At 48.0% G+C, this 16,190-nt stretch overlaps 1 protein-coding gene across 1 annotated transcript in view; it reads right to left on the reverse strand.

Moving 5' to 3' along the window:
• Positions 1-16,190, reverse strand: part of Svop (SV2 related protein) — a 73,920-nt gene that overhangs the window by 23,251 nt on the left and 34,479 nt on the right. Inside the window, exons 6-7 of the mRNA XM_005344252.2 lie at positions 10,935-11,059; positions 1,002-1,065 (exon numbers count right to left, since the gene is read on the reverse strand). Coding sequence (XP_005344309.1) covers positions 1,002-1,065; positions 10,935-11,059 — 189 coding nt within the window. The remainder of the gene's footprint in view (positions 1-1,001; positions 1,066-10,934; positions 11,060-16,190) is intronic.

A 16,190-nucleotide genomic window follows, 5' to 3' on the forward strand; every position in this document is an offset into this window, starting at 1 on the left:
GCCAGTCTGAGAACACATAGGGTTCCAGGCTATACAGCGAAAGTCTGTCTCAAAATAAGTACATCATCAGTTCAGTATTCACACAACTGATTACCCTGTCTGTGTCCAGCAGCCAAGAGTTGGCCAGTCTGATAAACCAGAGGCAGGATTGGGAGGTGTAACTCAGTGGGCACAGTGAGAGCGAGGCTTGGTGTGATCACGTGACTGGGGAGTCAGCCCTGAGAGCGCTGGTACACAGCAGAATCAGAAGTCTTTCCACCATCCCTGCAAGGCAGGGCCTGACAGCTGCAGAGTGAGTTCAAGGCCAGCCTGAGCAATTTAGCAAGACTCTTGTCTCAAAATAAAAGGGACAAAGAGGGTTGGGGGATGTAGCTCAAAAGTGGAGCACTTGCCTAACACATGTGAGGTTAGCAGTGCTCAGCCTTTGGGAGGTGACCGCTTTGGGGGTCAAATGACCCTTTCACAGGGGTCACATACCAGATAATTGTGTTACGATTCATCACAGTAGCAAAATTATAGTAGCAATGAAAATAATTTCATGGTTGGGGTCTCCACAACATGAGGAACTGTATTAAAGGGCCGCAACTTTAGGAAGGTTGGGAACCACTGACCTAGATCAACCTCCAATTAAAGAAAGAAAGGCAGAACGAAGGGGAAGAGAGGGAAGGAGGAAAAATATTTATACTCTATACCTGGGAACATATTTGTCTATTGCTAGTGTGTCTGTTAATTATTTTATTTATTTATTTTTTTTGAGACAGGGTTTCTCTGTGTAACAGTCCTGGCTGTCCTGGAACTAGCTCTGCAGACCCGGCTGGCCTCAAACTCACAGAGATTCACCTGCCTTTGCCTCCCCAGTGCTGGGATTAAGGGTGTGCGCCACCACTGCCTGGCTTGTTATGTTTTTCTTAAACTCCCCTTTGCGGTCTTGTGGCTCCGTAAGTTCCAGAACAGATTGCCAGTCAGTTAGTATTCCCTAGAGGCCATCACCCTCTCCTTACCTCTATCAGCAAAATGCACTTGGCTCTGGCTTTCATGGGAAGAAACTCAGCATACAGCGTCACCCTAGGCGAGCAAAGAGACAGGGGCTAAGAGAGTAGGAAGATAGCAGGTTCTGAGTTCCTCCAATAATGGTCTGTGGACTCCTGTCAGAATTTCCTGGCATGGTGGCTACAGTCAGAAACTGACAAGTTCTTACTGCGACTCCAGGCTGCCTTCCAACTCCCCATCTGCCTGCCTCGACCTCCTAAGTACTGGGCTACCTGTGTGCACCTCTCTCTCCGCCTTTGGAAGCAGATTCTCGAGCAGGGGCCCCGGCTACTGCATCATTAACCAACTTCCCGGAGGATCTTCAGATTCCACTGGGCTCCCTTTGACGTTGGCTGTAGCTGCAGAGTCTGGGGAAAGTCTAGTTGTGGGTTTATGGGCAGCTGTGTTAGTAGTTGCTATCCCTGGGTTTTCTATGGCCTTTTGTCCTGGGGGACACCTCATCCTGGGCCCCTGATGTCTCTGTGTCCCTGGGGACAACCACAGGGAGAATGCCACATTGCTCCCAGCAGTTGCATTGAGAGTGCTCGATGCCAGCCTGCTCCTCACGGGTGCATCAATCTTCATAGATGGGAGTTGATGTCTGACAGATTTCTCCACGCTCAGGTATCATTTTTACACTTGCAACTAGGACATATTCCAGATTTGCCAGTATCTTGTTCTCCATAAAACCTCTACCCACCAGCTGAGCTACAGACAGTGGCTGCATTGGTGACAAATTGTGGCTTTAATTTGTCTTTCTTTTTGCATTTATTAATCACATCCTAATATAAGAAAGAGCTCTTTTGGAGATGGCAAGATGGGTCAGCAAATAAAAGGTACCTGCTGCCAAGTCCAGTGTCCCGCGTTTGATCCTTATAACTCCACATGGTAGAAAGAGTGGTGACCCCTACAAGGGGTTCTCTGTCCTTCACTGTGTACTAGATCACCTGGAATGTGTCCTGGCCCTGAGTCACTTTACTGGAATGATGCTTTGTGAGTGCTCACAGCGCCAACTACTGGACATAAACAGCTACTGCTTCACTGCCAAGGTATGCTCCTCATTCTCGTGAAAGGACGTTTGCAGCTTTAGTTAGATTTTTGTTTATTTTTTTTTCTATTTTATAGCCCAAAATGTCACTTGTAATGATAAAAAAAAGAGCACTATTTAACTCCCTTTTAAAAAGTAGAATCCAAATCTTGGGACTGAAGATCACTTAGTGTTTAAGAACTCAGAGGACAGGAATTGGATTCCCAGCACTCATGTGGTGGTGTAACCACCTGCAACTCCAGTTCTACAGGACCAGACACCCTCTTCTGACCTCTGCAGGTATTTCACACACATGGTGCACACATGCACGTGCCCACACACACACATGCAGTCAAAATGCTATACATGTAAATCATTTTTTAATCCAGTTTTACCCCTTTGATGCTGGAGATTGAGTTCCAGGCCATGTACAAGCAAGGCAAGGGCTCTAATAGTGGGCTATATCCTAAGACATCAAATCAAACATTTCTAAAATTTGGTAAGGATTTTTTTTTATTGTGTGTGTGTGTGTGTGTGTGTGTGTGTGTGTGTGTGTGTGCCTTGCACATGTGCAATGCCCTCACAGGCCAGAAGAGGGCACTGGATCCTTTGGAGCTAGGGTTACAGTCATTATGCACTATCAAACACAGGTGCTGAGAATTAAACCCGTCTTCCCTCCGAGAGCAGTAAGCACTTTAAACTGCTGAACCATCTCTGCCCCAACAGAACTCTTGCCCTTCTCCATAGACATGAAGGGAGATCACTCAGTACCTTACTGTGACTTCTCTTACTGTCTTAAAAAGGACAAAAACCTGCCAGGAGGAATAGTCCTCCACTTCTGGCGTCAACCTCCAAGAAGGGCAGACCCCGTGAGCAGCATGCTCTTCTCAGTTAGTGTCAGGGCTGCACGACTCAGCCAGCAGTTATAAGCTGGGTTTGATTCCCAGCATCACTATCTGCAAACTTGGGCTGCAGGAGACTCTGTGGCTTCCTGTCTTAGATCCCAGGCGCTGTGCTTGGGTAGAGCCAGATGGAACCTTCTAGGTTTATCAGGTCATCTAATCCACCCCTTGACTGAAAATGTAAGCCAGCCTCGCTGACACAGTAGAACCACCCAACTGCAGGACCGAGTGAAGCAAATCCTTGTCAGTGCTAGGTGATCCATGACCAGCAATAGCTAATTCTCAGCTCACCTAACGAGCACACAACTTTGGCCAAGACTCCTGTGAGCTGGTTTTCTGATTACTCAAATGGGGATAGGGTTGGGCTAAACGTGGGAAGACAGTAACACAGCTGTCCTGTGATATTCAGGTGCGTCACCATCGGCAATGAATCCTCTGTACTATAGTTAGTGTTAGTTATGTCATGTGCATTGGCGTTTTGACTGTACTGTGTGAAGGTGTCAGGTCCCCTGGAACTGGATTTACAGACAGTTGTGAGCTGCCACATGGGTGCGGAGAAATGACCCCGGGTCCTTAGGAAGAATAGTCAGTCAGTGCTCTTAACTGCTGAGCCATCTCTCCAGCCCCTGGACTGCAGCTCCTTTTTTTTTTTCTTTTCTTTTTTTTTTTTCAAGACAGGGTTTCTTTGTAGCTTTGGTGCCTGTCCTGGAACTAGCTCTTGTAGACAGGTTGGCCTTGAACTCACAGAGATCTGCCTGCCTCCAAAGTGCTGGGATTAAAGGTGTGCACCACCACCGCCCAGCTGTACTGTAGCTCTTTTCGCCAGGGTAAATGTGTTTGGGGAGGGGAGGAATGAAAGGGACAGAGGCAGGGAAGAGGGCCCCTTACAAGTGGCTTGTCATCACATTGTTGTAATTTGGGTGTCTGTCACATATGCCTGGGCTTTCATATGTTGACACTTCCAGCTCAGTCTGCTAAACTTGATCCAGTTGTGCTGTCTGGGGGTGGAGAATCAAGGGTGGGGGAGGTGATCAGGGTTAGATAGCATCATTAGGGTCAGTCCCCAGATTGAATCCTGACCTTTTATGGAGGGTGGCAGTCTTGCTAACCTGGAACTCACTAGGCAGCTCAGATTGACCTCAAACCCATGGTGACCCTCCTTGGTTTTCCCCGGAACTCTGGGATCACAGGAAAGAGCCACCATGTTCAAGTTGGATCTTGGAGGTTTGGAAAGGAGACCTGGGGACATATGTGTGTCTCCTGTCTCTTGTCACGTTATGCCTGAGCCAGGTCAGTGGCTGCCAGGAAGGTGGCTGGTCACCAGCAGATGCAGCCCCAGCCTTCGCCTGGACTATGAACTGAGATAAACCTTTCTTTATAACCTACCCCACTTGTGGCATTGTGTTCTCTTGATGGCAGTTGTTACCATGACACCTGGCTGTTGATTTATTTTAAAATTATAACCCAAGATGTCATTCTTGTGGTTTTCTGAGGAACTCTGGCTGGGCAAAGTTACTCTAAAGGAATGGAAACTTTTACTATTACCTGACTACCTAAAAATATTGTCACCTAAATGTTTCCCCACAAAGCACTTAGGGAGTCATCTTTATAACTAGATGAGAGTGCTGGCTGATTACAACATAATTAGGCTTATGTAAATGACTACATCTGAAGAGCTAAGGGGCCCCCGAGCCTTCCTAATGCTTCTGTGATTTTGCTTGTGGTTTTATCTGTCTTCTAAACAGATAACACAGCTGTTTAGTTGTAAGAAATCTCAGGTCAGCCATGAACTAGCTGTGGGACCTGTGGCACATATGCCCCCCCTTCTCCTTCCTTCCTTCCTCTCTTTGGCATGTGTGTGTAGAGCTTCGGTGGCTTTGCTGAGCTCTTTCGTGGCACAAGATTATTATAAACTAGGAAGGCTTTGGCAGATCTCAGTGACTCAGACCGTCATATAAAGAGTGTCTATAGGCCAGGCGGTGGTGGCGCACGCCTTTAATCCCAGCACTCGGGAGGCAGAGGCAGGCGGATCTCTGTGAGTTCGAGGCCAGCCTGGTCTACAAGAGCTAGTTCCAGGACAGGAACCAAAAGCTACAGAGAAACCCTGTCTCGAAAAATAAAAAATAAAAAATAAAAAAAGAGTGTCTATAAATGAAAGAACAACCTACAAGATATTTTTTTTAAAAAAAAAAAAAAGGTAAAACAGGGAGGAAGGTCTATCTGGATTACTCGAAAAAAAAAATGTGGCAGGGTTGGTATTGAGCTGGAGTTCCTAAGAAGAAAATCAGCAGGAAGTCAAATCGTGGGCTTCGGGAAAGCGTTAAAGCCGAAGCAGCAGTTCGCGAAAGACAGTGGACAGAGCAGTACAGGTGCAGACGATCAAGCGTGACCCGAGTGGGTAATTATCACCCAGACTAAGCAGGGCACGTTTCCCTCCAGAGAAAGGTTATACTGGGGTGGGGTTGGCTACCCAGCCAGGAACTCTCCTAACAACTGCCCGTGGTAACTGGAGAGGCAGTAGCTGCTGCCACATCCACAGTGCCAGTCCAGGGCACTACGTCCTAGGAAGCCAGCAGGTGCGGCTGGGAGAGCATGGCCTTGTCCTCCCTTGTCCCTGGGTAGGTCTGAGCAAATTAAGTCAGGCGTGTAGGGAGGCTCCGTGGAAGAACTCCAGGATATGGAAATATAATGGCTCAGAGTGAACCACTGAGGGTTACGGTGAGCTAATCAAGTCAGCACCTCCGCGTACCCAACCTCGATCTGTAGAGGAAGCAACTGATACAGACGGATGGACCCTTCCCATGCCCTTCTAGACCGTGAGTGTGTTTGACTTTGGCATCTTTGTAGATGTGAACTGAAATCACTGACACTCCTGAGCACGGATGACTACAGACTTTTAGGGTATTTCACTGGGGTTACCTTTGTTTTGGGATGGCGGTTTGGGTTACTGCCTCACCCTCCCTGCCTGTCCTTTGGAAAAGGCTGTGATAGAGGTGACATGATGCTGACTTCTGAGTGCTGTGCAGATTTGGAAAACCATGGGAGACAGCCAGGTACAATGGTACTTCTGCCCGCCTTCAACCCTACTGGGGCTCAGTTAATTGAAACAAAATATAGTTGTTAAAATAATAACTACAAAGTCCAAAAGGTACCCTACGTGGATGGAAAAGGACACTCCAAAATGTCATAAGGTTTTTGAATGACAACCTCAATGGCTGGGGTGTGCTACCTCCCTGTGGGTTGTTAGCCAGGGAAGCCCATGAGGCCCCACAAACCATTAAGTCTATTACTGCTGCTGGTTGTATGCCAGAACTAGACGGTAAGACCCTCTTGCTGAAGACACTACAGGTAATGCTTTGACTGCAGGACATGGAGAAATTAAGCTGGGACTGAACTGGAAACTCCACCCACTGGCTGGCTTTCAAAAGTGACAGAGGGGCCATGCAGGCTACTGGTGGAGAAATGTCGCCAACATTCCTGCTTGGCTAAGGATCCTGTGTGTTAAAATACCATCATTCCAGGCAGGATGTTCCTTCCTATGCAATCGTGGCCAAACTATGGTGGACAGAACCAACCGCCTTCCAGTTGCATTTGTTTGTTTGTTTGTTTGTTTTTTGTTTTTCAAGACAGTGTTTCCCAGCATCTATAGAGCCTGTCCTGGGACTCGTTCTGCAGACCAGGCTGACCTCGAACTCGCAGAGATCCGCCTGCCTCTGCCTCTTGAGTGCTGGGATAAAGGTGTGCACCACCATTGCCTGGCTTTCCAGTTGCATTTAAGGCCCATTTCACAAGAGAGAGTTCACATCTGATACTGCAATTTAGGACAAAATCCCATGGCTGGGGAAGGAAGGTCATAGGACCCAATGGGGAAGCGACTTCAATGGTTTTTCTGGATGGATGTGATGTGCCTGTCATACTGCCTTCTAAACGTGTGCATTTACACACACACACACACACACACACACACACACACAGTTTGACACAACAGACCACAGTTGTTATCAGCCTCAACTCATACCACTGGTAAAGTTCTTGAGAACTAGTGGCTGTTACTGAGGCATGGCGGCCTTGGTGTGGCGACTTCTTTCATAGGTGGACATCTGTAGCCACCCTTCAAGGCTCAGGAATCATTTGGGAAGAGGAATAAGAAAGAGGGTAAGAGCTGGCTGAAGGGGCGGAGTGTTGTGTAACAGTTTCCTTGGAGATTGAAACATTCTCTCCTTAAGCCTGAAGGAGAGCAACTCAAACAGGTCAGGAAGTCCCTGAAACTGACCAGACTCCCTAGGCTCCTCCCTGCCACAGTGAGCAATCAAAGCTGAGAGTTCTTCCCAGAGGAGTGGAGCTGAGCTGAGCTGCAAAGAAGACTCCAGAAGAGACCGGCTGCCTCGAAGAAGTTTAGACCAACGGAGGCAGCAGGAAGGACCATGCTCCAAACTGATACAGGCTGTGCAGTGTGCTCCAGGGTCCTAGGTTTTGTGAGCTGTCCCCCGTACCAGAGTGGGCCTTGGTGATCCAGCTGTATATGAGTCATTTCTGCTCCTATAAGTAAGCAACTCCAGTAAAACTCACTGGTTCTCCCAGTTGGGCTTGGGTGGTATCTGTAATTTGGTCAGTAGTGGGTCGCCTGTCTGGGTGTGTAGACATGTGTGCTCTGTCTTCCCAGGGAAAGTTTTGTCATTCAATGCCTGGTGCCCTTTTCCCCATCCCTAAGGACTCTGGGAATGACACCTCTTCCAGACTCTGGGAGCCCTTTTCATCATGTGGTCCTCTATTGTTGGTTTGGGGTATAATCTTTCTTTGTTCTAATTACTCTGCCGTGTAATTCCATGTACTCATATGCTTCCAGAAGTCCCTCAACCCTTTCCTGCTTATGAGCTCATTAGAGTCCTATCACCTTTATGTCATTTCCAGGGGATGTTTGTAAGCAGAAGTTTAGGGTGCAGCACCTCTCCTGCCATTCTAGCGTCCCTGAGCATCCCTGGAGAAGGAATTCACGTGAGCCAGGATAGTTGCTCCAGCCACCAGAGGGAGCCGCTGTGTGGACGGTGGCTCATGTGCAGGAATCTCTGGAGCCGAGCCACACTGGTTACTAGAGGCTGCCAGCCCAGATTGATGACCGTGTCTCTGTTAATGGTCTTTGCTTCTAGCGCCAGCGGTTTTTAATTCCTAACTAGTGTGCAATCATGGTGTTCCACTTCAGGAAAGCCTGCCGGAGGCCAGCTCTACAGAGCCCATGAAGAAGCCATCTGAAAGGCCTCACTGACTTTCCACAAGGCAGGAGGCTAAACATGGGTGTTAGGTTCATGTGGTCAATCTCCCCTTCACACGACACTCCGTCTGTCATCCACCCCCACACCACAAGATGCCAAGATCTGGATTTTTTTTTTTTTTTGGCTTTTTCGAGACAGGGTTTCTCTGTGGTTTTGGAGCCTGTCCTGGAACTAGCTCTTGTAGACCAGGCTGGTCTCGACTCACAGAGATCCGCCTGCCTCTGCCTCCCAAGTGCTGGGATTAAAGGCGTGCACCACCACCGCCAGGCTTAAGATCTGGCTTTATAGAAAAATGTTTGCTGGCTTGTTTGGAAACATGGTGTCAAGTATTCCAAGATGGCCTTGGAATTGTTACTTGACTGAGGATGACTTTGATCTCACAGTTCTCCTGCCTCGAGCTCCCAGGTTCTCAGATTACAGGTATGAGAAACCACACTCGGTTTATGGTGCTGGGGATCCAACCAAGGGCATGCTAGGCAAACCTGGGGATGGTCGAGTCTCTCATATGAAGTGACATGGCACTTGACAGAGCCTAGTTCAGAGCCTACGATAGTTCGTAGGAAGGGAGTTCTCTCCCAGGCACTGTCCTGAGTACTTCATATGTGGTATCATGATACTCTAAGGGACCCATCAAGAGGGCAGGTGCTGATAAAATGACCATGTAGGAAGGATCAGTGACATGTCTAAGACCAAAGAGCTGAGTTGGGATTCACACCCAGGTCCCCTGGTTTGCAGAGACTGTGATTCAGCCACACTGATTCAGGATGAACCTCCCCTTTCTAGACATCAGGTCTCCAGATTGCCCCCAAAGAGGCCCATGGGCATATACGTCACATGCTGTGCCTCCCCTGGCACTGACGGCCTGAGCAATGGCGAGGCACCAGCTTGCACATGGAGCTCTTTAACAATGAAGCATGCACACATGCCTTTTAAACCAGCAGTCCTTAGAAAGAATAGATGGTTCTAGAAGTCAAGGCATTAAAGAGGCTTCCGGAGTGATTTTTTTGCTATCATAGATTTTGTTGCTATGGGATGAATTTGTGTAGACTTAGCCTCAGCATCTTCCTGCGGTCTTAGCTCTGAGAGAGAAAGCTTTCAGACCTGCACAGTTCAAGAATCCCAAAGATGGGCTGGAGAGATGGCTCAGTGGTTAAGAGCATTGCCTGCTCTTCCAACGGTCCTGAGTTCAATTCCCAGCAACCAAATGGTGGCTCACAACCATCTGTAATGGGGGCTGGTGCCCTCTTCTGGCCTTCAGGCATACACACAGACAGAATATTGTATACATAATAGATAAATAAATATAAAAAAGAATCCCAAAGATATTTTTTGTTGCTGTTGTTATTTGAGACTTTTTTTTTTGAGATAGGATCTCATTCTTTAGCCCTGCCAAGTCTAGAACTAATATAGACCAGGTTGGCTTCTAACTCAAACTCATAGAGCTCTCTCTGCCTCTGCCTCCTAAGTGCTGGCATGAAAGGCGTGTGTCATCACATCTGAAGACCCACAAGACTGTAAGCAACAGCTGCCACCTGGTAACTTTGGGTTCCAGATTTAAATGAGAAAGATGCAAACACAGGATCCACATTTGCCAGTGAGAGAAACTGACCCTAATAATTGGGAGCCAGTAAGGCCATCAGGGAGCGCCATGGATGTCTCTGAGTTCCCCAGTGAAGCGCAAGAACAAGCACTATAGCCCTGGCCTGTAAAGGGTGTGGTGACCAGGGATGGGACCCCTGTGCTGTGAGGTCTGGTCACCCACCTGATGGACCAGCTACATCAACAATCACTCATGCTGAAGATGGGGACTTTAGACTGGGTGACAGAGGAGGAAGAGAATTGGCACCTAAGACAGTCCCGAGACCAGCAGCAGGAGCAGGGCCTGTGGCCCATCCCTCCAGTCCTTGGGAAAGTCTGCAGGAGAGACTGGCCAAGTCCTGGAGGGACGGACCGTCCTATGATGGGCACACATCAGGATGCATGTCCCTCTGAGGAGCCCAAGGGGCAGACTGCACTGGGTGTCACACTAAGCTGCTGGATTAGTTCAGGCACAACGACTGAACCAGGGGCTTGTTCCCTCATTCCCTCTGCACCAGCCGGGAGCATCGCCTGCAGGAGCTCACAGCTGGACCCGTACAGGCTTTGCTTCGGCCCAAGGGTTGTAGTGGGTTGTTTGGAATAAAGACTATCACCTTTTCTGAGTCTCAGTGTCCACCACTGAAAAACGGAGCTTGTGAGATCCATCGGCACACACACCCCTCCTAGCAGCCCCGATGTGGGGATGTTGAATGTACCATCAAAGTTGGGTCTGCTTTGTTATGACTTTGCTGTTAGGACCTTTGGACGCTATGCTGATGCTGCTGTCAGCTGAAGGATACTGATGCTAATGGTGTCTTTCCCACTGTGGCTCCAGGTTCTAGAAACCCAACCTTATCTCCAGGGCTCTGGGACCTAAACCTGGGGCTGTTCAATCCCCTCCTACAAAATGACGTAATATTTGACAGACACACACCCCTGTATGCTATAAACCTTTACATACCACAGTACAAATGTTAGCCTCGTGGCCAACAGTGTATATTCTCTAGTGACTAATGACAAGGGCAGAATCCCAACACATTCACTTCTTCCCTGAGTATTTTTAAATCCACAGCGACTGAACCTATGCATACAGAGGTGTTTTTAGGCCAGAGCAGGGTATTTACTTACGACTGGGGCACACCTCCGATCCCAAAGCCCACCAGGCCTCGGAGCACCAGGATCCAACTATACACAGGCGCGAAAGCACTGAGGACGCCGTAGTACAGGGTCCAGAGCACACTGATCTTCAGCCCCTGTGGAGACGAGACAAGGGGTCACAGGGGCCGTGGGACCTCCAGGATCTGAACCCTCTTCTGGACTCCACAGGGACAGCAGGCACATGACACACAGCCTTACACACAGGTAAAACACCCATAGCTATAAAATAAAAATAAATAAAATGGCAAAAGATTTTCAGTTATCAATAGTTCCACTTTATAAGCAACCTGCACAGGCAGGGGCACGCCGGGTGTCAGGCAACCTGGGCCATCCTGGCTGTGCATGGAGTACCATCAGTGCCCGTTAGGGTCCAGAGGGCCAGCCATGAGGTACACAGATGGCTGTGCATCTCACGTCATCTCCAACATTCTCACCATAAACCCAGAAGAAGGCTTCTTATCCTTCCTAGACCGTTACTCTTCTCTATTTCACGGGATGAGGGGACACAGAACGGATGCACTTCGACCAGAGCTAACAGTGATCCTTCCACAGATTGAAGACTCACAGACTGTGAGCCCAACAAACCTTTTATCTCTATACGCTGGTTTGTCTTGGGTGTTTGTTTTATAGCAGACGATAGCCGACTAACAGTGTGATTAATATTGATTATGAGCTTTAAGTAAAGGGGACATGATGTTCATTGGGGTTGAGAATCAGACAGGGACATCATGACAAATATGGTACAAATTTTAGAAAGTGTTAATTACCCTTAGAGATGGAGAAACAAATTCAAGATAAATGTTATTTAAGGGATGCTGGCCGGATACTGAGAGACAGCATTCACTTGCTAATTTATCCACTGATTTATCAGTGTGCACATATATTGAACACTTGCTATATGCCTAGCATAACAATGCTGATATATACATAATTCATGCATCTTTTTCTTCAATATGCATATGTCAAGCAGCTGCTGTGTACTTGGCCATAGGACTGCTGAAACATACCATCTACCCATCCAACCACATGGCATGTATGTACTGAGTTTCTGCTGCTTGCTTGGCACTGAACGGCAGGAACAAACCCAACAGTTGAGTCTCTTGGTGCAGGAGAATTGTCTGTATTCTGTCAATCATGTTATAAATAAATGCTGATTGGCCAGGCAGGAAGTATAGGCAGGAAAACCAGACAGGAAGTAGAAATGATGTAATGAGAACAGGAGAATTCTGGGAAGGAGAAAGCAAATTTCTCCCACTCCTGCCTAGACCACTGAAGCAGCAGGATGTGAGCTGCCCCACTGAAAAAAGGTACTGAGCCACATGGCTAACACAGATCAGAAAAATGGGTTAATCAAGATGTGAGAGTTAGCCAATGAGAGGCTAGAGCTAATGGGCCAATCAGTTCATAATTTATGGAGACCGATGTGTGATTTTCTTTGGGGCTAAACAGTTGTGGGGTACCGGGCGGGACAGAAACCCCAACAACAAGCAGGCCCCCCTTCGTGATACAGTCTCTGACTTCATAGGGCTCTTGTCTGCATTTTAAAAACTGTTCTCTCACTATTATGGGGGTTCATTGTAGAACCCCTGCAGGAAGGAGGTTTCTCATCTCTGTTTTATGAATTGTCTCAGCAGAGTGGGAGAGTGATTTGTGCAAAATCAGCACATACCAGGGCCACACCCACAGCCAGAGCTTCCAAGGCCTGAGACCTGAGCTTTGAAGAAACTGCTTCCTTCCTCCAGGGCTGTTGGTAGCTCCCACCATCTCCAGCAAACCGAACTCTTCAGGCAGGTGAGCTATGGCAGGGACAGCTGGGGACAGAGTCAATGAGTGGACTCGCCTCACTCTGTGGGTTTCTACTGAGTTCTGACGAAAAGTCACGATGAGAGATTGTGAGTCCCAGTCACTAGATAACACAGGTTTCCAAAAAAGCTATAAGCCACATTTTTTTTGTTTTTATGCTTTAAAATGTATCTTTTTAGAATAGAGGCAACTCATTGAAAACCTCATAAAACCCTGTGAAGGATAAAAAAAATGTGGGGTTGGGGTGTAGCTCGGGGCTAGGAGACATGATTAACACGCTGCAGGGCCTGGGATCAACCCTCAGCACTAAAAATCTAGAACACACTGGACATGTCTGTCTCTGGGTTACCAGTTTGCAACCTGTAACCCAGAAAGCCTGGAATGCATTCTTGGTTCTCTCTGACCGGGTGCCCTGATTACACCACCCACACTCTGAACTGTAGTAATTACAACTAGAACATTCTAACATGCATTGGCAAACACTTATGCATATTACACATACTTCATTTTGGTTTTTGAGACAGTCTCGTGTAGCCCAAGCTAGTATTGTACTCACTGTGTACCGGGGTGACCTTAAACTGCTGAGTCGTCCACTCCCTCCCAAGCGCTGGGGTTAAGGCGTGTGCCACCCACACCCGGTTTTATTTGGTACTGAGAGGGAGCATGGCCTTGTGTGTACTGGGCAAGCACTCACCCATTGGACTGCACCCCAGTCCTACATATATTTTCTGGCTGGACCCCTCCCCCTTTGTTTTCTTTGTCACCTTTGTTTGCATGCAGGGAAACTGAGGCTCAGAGAGGTGAAGCAACTTGCCTTTCTCCATGGGAGTGGAAGAATGGGTGGTGGGAGTGAGGATATAAGTTCCTTGTCCTCACCTTTCTATGGTTGACATAAGCCCCCAGGCATTAGGAAATTCCATCTGAACCAAAGCACCTCACTGAGCCCCAATACAGACATTCAGATGGACATGAAAACCTATCACTTGGACCAAGACAGCAAGAAGCCCTTCTGTGTTTGATGCTTCTGGCAGGTGACCTGTTGTGCCCAAGCCCTTGGAGGATCTCAGGGGAGGCTTCCTAATTACAGCCGGCTCCTTGCTTCCTGAATTTGCACAGAAACTCCATCATGGGAGGAGAAGCCATTGGAGGACACTTCTCCTTTCTCTCCGGCAGCCTGTTGGGTGTGAAACTTAGCTAGCCTAGGAGCAGAGCCAGCAGAACACATTATGGGCAGCGCTTCATGTGGCCTTGCTTCTTTGGGACTGATCTCTTTGGGGGAGAACTCAGGTCTCAGGTGAGCAGCTGAGGCCAGGGTGAAGAACCTGGACTCCAGAGGAAGGTGCCAGTGTGTGGATGCTGCCTACTATGAATGGGGACAAGCTTGACATACAACAAGAGTAGTAATAGACATTTATGAAATGATTTATCTCTGCCAAGACCTCGCGTGCAAGGCTTTGGCGTGTCCGAGCCATACCACGTAGGCATGAGGACACAAGGCTCAGGAGTTTGTCTGGGAAGCAGCTGGGACCTGACCCCAAGCAGCCTGGCTCAGGCCCATGCTTTCCACAGAGAGATGGTCCCTTGTTGTTTGCGAGAATGAACCAACAACATAGATATTGGATACAGCCTTATGGTCCCAGGTGATGGGATTAACTCTGCAAGTGACAGCAGTGTCAGAGGCAGGCACTTCCTCTCTGGACCAGGTCCCTCAGTGCCACTCACATGAGGGCTGGATGGGACTCCTGGCTTCTACCTATGAGATGCCATTGTCACCTCTTCCCTTAGCTGTCACAACCCATTCTGCCAACACATCATCAAATGTTCCCCTCCCCTGTATTGAGAAGCAGGGTCCTGAAAGGAACAAAAATGGGGTTATAATTTATAAGATTTAGTAACATCATTATTGAAAATCTACTTATGAGTTTTTAAAATCCAGACTCTTGTGTCAGTGAGATGGCTCAGTGGGTAAAAACTTTCCGCCATCAATTCTGACCACAAGGGTTTCCTCCTGGCCACCCACACAGTAGAAGGAGAGAACAGACTTCCCATAGTTATCTTCTGACCTCTACACATGTGCTGTGGAACAGGAGGCTGTACACATACATACACACACACACACACATAAATAAATAAATGTACAAAATAAAATTAAGACCCGAACTCATAACCTTCTCTCTATCTTGACACACGGATGTGAATCACCGGTCCTGGTGGCAGAACACACACTTTTTTAAGAGAACCCCAACTGAACTATTGTGAACTTTTAGGGAAGTAAAAAGCAGCTGTGTTCTGTGGAATCATCCTTTTGTACACTGCGAAGATGTGTTGCTCTCATTGGCTAAATAAAGGGCTATCTGGCCAATAACTAGGAAGAAAGAGGTTAGGAGGGAGAGCCAGACTGAGAGAATCTTGGGAAGAAAAAGGGCGGAGTCGCCTGGATGCAAAATGAATTTGCTGTACTGAAAAAAGGTGCCACCAAGTAATAGAATGCAGATAAGAAATATGGGTGAATTTAAGATATAAGTGCTAATCAGTAACAAGCCTAAACTATCAGCTGAGCATTTATAATTAATAACAAGTCTCTGTGTGGTTATTTCCGAGTTGGCTGGCAGGACAGAAACCTCTGCCTACAGCTGTGGGCCAACGAGATGGCTTAGTGGGTTAAGGGCTTGCCTTGTGGGTGGTCTGAAGGAGAATATCCCCTAGAGGCTCGTATATTTGAATGTCTGGTACCCAGTTAGTGGAACTATTTGGGAAGGATTAGGAGGCATAGCCTTGAAGGAGGTGTGCCGCTGGGTGTATTTCTGCCTAGTGCCTGTGGATCAGATGTGTGTGCTCAGTTACCACTGCAGCACCCGGCCTGCCTGTCTGCCGCCATAACGGTCATGGACAGGAGACTTCAGTTCACTTACATGAATGAGGTCACACAGTCAGGAGTGACCCTGAGGTCACCTGACTCACGCCTTCATCATGCCACCCTGGCTCTGGGTGCTGCAGGCTGGTGTGAAGCATCCAAAGAGGACTGAAAAAGCAGAGAGAAAGGGTGGGGAGCGTACCCCATGCCAGCTGTGTAGAGCTCCTTGGGCCCAAGTTGACAGATGGGAGGGACTAACTTCGCCTACAGAGAATATCAGTGACCCAAGAGCAGTCTAATAAAGTGAGAAAAGTGAGAGGAATACCCGATAAAGGGAAGCTCTCGTCAAAGCCTTGGAGGAACTGAGAGCTGTGGTGGGATTCCAGCCACCCTTCCCCTCCTTCCTGTTTATAAAGCCGTTTTACATCATTAAAGCAGACCAGACATCAGCGGGCCAGCACAAATGGTGTTTTGTTTCACTTGAGACAGGGTCTCTCTAGCCCAGACTGACCTCAGATTCCTCAAAATCCTCCTGCCTGGGCCTTCTGTTTGTTTTTTTTTTTTGTTTT

The sequence above is a fragment of the Microtus ochrogaster genome, chromosome 2 (genome assembly GCF_000317375.1).
Source record: "Microtus ochrogaster isolate Prairie Vole_2 chromosome 2, MicOch1.0, whole genome shotgun sequence".
NCBI lineage: Eukaryota > Metazoa > Chordata > Mammalia > Rodentia > Cricetidae > Microtus > Microtus ochrogaster.